Source organism: Anser anser, assembly GCF_964211835.1.
Source record: "Anser anser genome assembly, contig: HAP1_SCAFFOLD_420, whole genome shotgun sequence".
NCBI classification, from domain to species: Eukaryota; Metazoa; Chordata; class Aves; order Anseriformes; family Anatidae; genus Anser; species Anser anser.
Window position 1 is genome coordinate 26,993 of NW_028153511.1, and position 5,508 is coordinate 32,500.

General features: G+C 46.2%; 1 protein-coding gene and 1 long non-coding RNA gene across 3 annotated transcripts in view; one reads left to right on the forward strand and one right to left on the reverse strand.

Annotated features, from left to right (window-relative positions):
* Positions 1-2,355: 2,355 nt before the first annotated feature.
* Positions 2,356-5,508, forward strand: part of LOC310892023 — an 11,650-nt gene continuing 8,497 nt past the window's right edge. For both annotated transcript variants that reach the window (XR_014577847.1, XR_014577848.1), the window contains exons 1-2: positions 2,356-4,232; positions 4,659-4,726. This is a non-coding gene — a long non-coding RNA (uncharacterized lncRNA). The remainder of the gene's footprint in view (positions 4,233-4,658; positions 4,727-5,508) is intronic.
* The window catches only part of LOC310892021 (uncharacterized protein), a gene marked incomplete at its 3' end in the record, with an annotated part of 6,909 nt that continues 6,132 nt past the window's right edge, over positions 4,732-5,508 (reverse strand). The window contains exon 4 of the mRNA XM_083854208.1: positions 4,732-4,744. Coding sequence (XP_083710334.1) covers positions 4,732-4,744 — 13 coding nt within the window. The remainder of the gene's footprint in view (positions 4,745-5,508) is intronic.

The window sequence follows — 5,508 nt, forward strand, 5'->3', positions numbered from 1 at the left end:
GCTACCGCGGCAGGAGCGGCTGCCGCGGCTGGAGCGGCTGGAGCGGCTGCCGCGGCTGGAGCGGCTGGAGCGGCTGCCGCGGCTGGAGCGGCTGGAGGGGCTGCCGAGGCTGGAGCGGCTGCCGACGCTGGAGCGGCTGGTGCGGCTGGAGCAGAGCAGTGAGTCCAGAGAGTGCACTGGCACCTTGGCGATGCAGTGCAGTGACTCCAGAGAGTGCGCTGGCACCACTGGGGATGCAGGGCAGTGAGTCCAGAGAGTGCACTGGCACCACTGGGGATGCACTGCAGTGAGTCCAGAGAGTGCACTGGCACCACTGGGGATGCAGTGCAGTGAGTCCAGAGAGTGCACTGGCACCTCAGGGGATGCAGTGCAGTGAGCCCACAGAGTGCACTGGCACCACTGGGGATGCAGTGCAGTGAGTCCAGAGAGTGCACTGGCACCACTGCGGATGCAGTGCTATGAGTCCAGAGAGTGCACTGGCAACACTTGGGATGCAGTGCAGTGAGTCCACATAGTGCACTGGCACCACTGGGGATGCAGTGCAGTGAGTCCAGAGAGTGCACTGGCACCTTGGGTATGTAGTGCAGTGAGTCCAGAGAGTGCACTGGCACCACTGGGGATGCAGTGCAGTGAGTCCAGAGAGTGAACTGGCACCTTGGGTATGTAGTGCAGTGAGTCCAGAGAGTGCACTGGCACCATGGGGATGCAGTGCAGTGAGTCCAGAGAGTGCACTGGCACTACTTGGGATGCAGTGCAGTGAGTCCACAGAGTGCACTGGCACCACTGGGGATGCACTGCAGTGAGTCCAGAGAGTGCACTGGCACCACTGGTGATGCAGTGCAGTGAGTCCAGAGAGTGCACTGGCACCACTGGGGATGCACTGCAGTGAGTCCAGAGAGTGCACTGGCAAAACTGGTGATGCACTGCAGTGAGTCCAGAGAGTGCACTAGCACCACTGGGGATGCAGTGCAGTGAGTCCAGAGAGTGCACTGGCACCACTGGGGATGCAGTGCAGTGAGTCCAGAGAGTGCGCTGGCACCACTGGGGATACACTGCAGTGAGTCCAGAGAGTGCACTGGCACCACTGGGAATGCACTGCATTGAGTCCAGAGAGTGCTCTGGCACCACTGGGGATGCAGTGCAGTGAGTCCAGAGAGTGCACTGGCACCACTGGGGATGCAGTGCAGTGAGTCCAGAGAGTGCACTGGCACCACTGGGGATGCACTGCAGTGAGTCCAGAGAGTGCACTGGCACTACTGGGGATGCAGTGCAGTGAGTCCAGAGAGTGCACTGGCACCATTTGGGATGCAGTGCAGTGAATCCAGAGAGTGCACTGTCACCGCTGGGGATTCACTGCAGTGACTCCAGAGAGTGCACTGGCACCACAGGGGATGCAGTGCAGTGAGTCCAGAGAGTGCACTGGCACCACTGGGGATGCAGTGCAGTGAGTCCATAGAGTGCACTGGCACCATGGGGATGCAGGGCAGTGAGTCCAGAGAGTGCTCTGTCACCACTGGGGATGCAGCGCAGTGACTCCAGAGAGTGCACTGGCACCACTGGGGATGCAGTACAGTGAGTCCAGAGAGTGCACTGGAACCACTGGGGATGCAGTGCAGTGAGTCCAGAGAGTGCACTGGCACCACTGGGGATGCAGTGCAGTGAGTCCAGAGAGTGCACTGACACCACTGGCGATGCAGGGCAGTGAGTCCAGAGAGTGCACTGGCACCACAGGGGATGCACTGCAGTGAGTCCAGAGAGTGCACTGACACCACTGGCGACGCACTGCAATGACTCCAGAGAGTGCACTGGCACCACTGGGGATGCACTGCAGTGAGTCCAGAGAGTGCACTGGCACCTTGGGGATGCAGTGCAGTGACTCCAGAGAGTGCACTGGCACCACTGGGGATGCAGTGCAGTGAGTCCAGAGAGTGCACTGGCACCTTGGGAATGCAGTGCAGTGAGTCGAAAGAGTGCACTGGCAACACTAGGGATGCATTGCAGTGAGTCCAGAGAGTGCACTGGTACTCCTCGGAATGCACTGCATTGAGTCCAGAGAGTGCACAGGCACCACTGGGGATGCAGTGCAGTGAGTCCAGAGAGTGCACTGGCACCACTGGGGATGCAGTGCAGTGAGTGCAGAGAGTGCACTGGCACCACTGGGGATGCACTGCAGTGAGTCCAGAGAGTGCACTGGCACCACTGGGGATGCACTGCAGTGAGTCCAGAGAGTGCACTGGCACCACTGGGAATGCAGTGCAGTGACTCCAGAGGGTGCACTGGCACCACTGGGGACTGTTTTGCAAAGAAAAGCGTTTTATTGTTGCTATTCGCAGCTTCCATTATTCACAGGTTTTTGAATGCTAACATTGCTCAGGAAAAGATCTGATATTTGTAGGGGTACCGTCATTCCTAGTTATTTGTTTTTACATTGTCCTTGCATTTATTACCATATAATTTCAAGTCTAAGTTTGTGGTTTAAGTTATAATAAGGAAAAAAGCAGTAGTTGAGGTAATCAGGTTAAAGATTATAGATGGAGAGGAACTTGGCGTTAGATACTAAAAACAGGATGGCAGTTAGCCTTGCCTTAGAAAAATTAAAATGGTTGACTAAACTTTTTTTCCCAAAACGTTGTGTTGACCAGCCAATTTGAATTTGGCGGTATTAAAGCTGTCTGCAATAAGTTTTTCTGTTTTGGATTGTAGCTAGTTCCTCTAGGTGCTCCCGCAGAATAGTATTTTTACTATACCTATATATACTTTATATATTTACTATACCTATATATACCTAATGCCTTTCTTAGAAACAAACAAAATCTCTTTTTAAATATAACTTTCTTGCAGTTGTTAATGATGGAATTGCTCCGCCACAAAGGATTCTTTTTCCACCGGAGACGATATGTATGGATTGGCAAGAAACACAAAGTGTTGGAGTTGGCCTGTACAATCTTGGCAACACACGTTTTCTTAATGCTACTCTACAGTGTTTGACCTACACCCCCCCACTTGCCAATTACATGCTTTCTCTTGAGCACAGCCAGTCATGTGAGTACTTTCTAACAGTATTTTAAATCTGTTGGATAGCTCTGAAGGTGAAAGAACAGCAGTGATTCTGTGAGACAAAGTTACTTGCCTGATTTTACCTGTGGAAGCTGGCTTTGAGCATTGTATTAGCAGTGGGCTCAGAATAGCATATGGAGTGCATTTAATGCACCATGTGTGTTTTTTGTTTGTTTTTTTAAAAGGATCTTTTCTTGCTTCATGGGAATAATGAAGTGCATTGGACAGGAATGCATTTAATGAACATTTGGCATTTGGGCTATTTGGGCTTCCTGCTGCTAGAAAGGCAATAAAATTTAGGATGTTGGCATCATAGGTCTTTAGTCTTCACAGCCTAGGTTCCATAATGCACTACAATAAATGGTCTGTTCGTTGTTGAACCAATTAAAAAAAACAGAAGCAAACAAAAACAAAACCTAGAAAGCAATATGAGCTGTTATGAACATGACTAGATTTTTTTGTGGGACTGTATTAAAATCTAGACTGATTTTGTTCTAAATAAAATGTTGTACTATAAACTAAATGTTGTACTAAACGTGTATGCTTTTTAGGCTGGTATCTTTGTATCGATACCTAGAAATTTAACTGTTTTCTTCCTGTATATAGAAATTGTTTCAGTTAAGAATCCTGTTGAAAAAAGGAGGGCAGAAGTACTATTACATACATTACTTTAGTTTTTCCTTTCTCCCAAAGGACTCGTAGCTCTGTATCATGAAGCTCACCTGACAGCACTGTGCTGAAAATAACCCACATTCTCTTAATGCTGTATCATCAATGTCAAATATTCTTTCCTCATATATTTTGCAGCCTGTGGAGTTCACATTCCTGTCAGCCTTCACAAACGTGACTTTGCAGTAGTCTTTTAGATTTCTCATCACAAAATGCACTTGAACACAAGCTTAATGGATATTTTTATTCTATAAAGTTGTGTGAAATGAAATGTTACGAGACTGTTGGGACAAGGAGAGTGGATACTGTATCTATAGTTTAAATGTTACTTATATGTTTGTTTGTAGTTATGTCTGTTTCGCTAGACTGGGATGCTTTCTTCTTTCACTCTTCAGGTCGTGAACAAGATTTTTGCATGATGTGCACGATGGAGACTCACATTAACCAGGCCCTGCGTTGCACTGTTGATGCCATCGAGCCTACGCGTGTTATCAATAACCTCAGTCGTAAGTGGCTTCAGATGTGTTTCTTTTTCAGTATCTTGTAATCTTCAAATAATTATTTGATGTGTATAAATGGTTTTAACACTATAAAGAAGAGAGATTTTAGAAATACGAGAATTATTTCATTTTTAAATGAGGTAAATACTATCATCTTCTTATTTAGCAATAGGACAACATTTCCGTTTTGGCAGTCAAGAAGACGCACACGAGTTCTTGCGCTATACTGTCGATGCTATGCAGGAAGCGTGCTTGAATGGAAGCACCAAGTCAGCATAAACAAATTCACTTTTATACGTTCTCTAGCACCTTGTAGTCCTTTATTTACTATCAAAACTGAAAGTCTACGTCATCCTTGGTTTTCATAAAACTCTTTGAAGAGTTAACTGTGTGCCTTAAATCTTCTGAGGTCTGATTATAATTTATTTCCAGATTGGACAGATCTTCTCAAGCTACCACCATCATTCATCAAATATTTGGAGGATTTCTAAGATCAAGAGGTACTTTAAAAAATATTCCTGTCCTTAGAACTGATCTGTGTCTTTTGTCGGTAGTAAAGCAGTCTGCAGCTTGTCTAAAGTAGTATCTATCGACAACTTGAATTTGGACAGTTAGTCTCCTCCACGTATTGTTAAGCATTTATATTTTGCTTCCACTGAAGTGCTTGAATTGCAAAGCAGTTTCGGATACATATGAGGCATTTCTTGATATCACTTTGGATATAAAGGTAGGATGTTTTGTAAATATAATTCATGATGTTTAAGTACATGTATAACTTTCTAAATTAAACTTGTTTAACTTAAAAAACCAAACCACATACAATGTTAAAATATAAGAGCTTGGTGGTGGTTAGAAAGTGGATTGGACTTTGTCCTTCTGTGGAACCCCTGTAAATAGTCTCCGCATAAGGAGACAGCTCCACGTAAGGACACAGTTCAAGAGCTGTGCAAGACGCTGCTTAGTGAGCCAGCACAGGCTGCTAACATTAATTACCACAGAGCCAGCTCACATTCTCAACTCACAGGAACCTGCTGCTGCCTTCCACTCCAAATCATTCTCCATAGCTCCTTGCTTCAGCTCACCACTACTACAAAATGAAGCAACAACAACAACAACAACAACAACAACAAAGCTGCGTCTCCTTATTTCTAAATGAAGTTAAAAGATAACTTATGCTCTAAGTCATGCAATACATAAAACTAATATCTAGTATTAAGACATAATTAGTAATAATCTTACTCGCTACATTTGTAGCAATTCTCTCCATCCAGCTCTTCAGGTT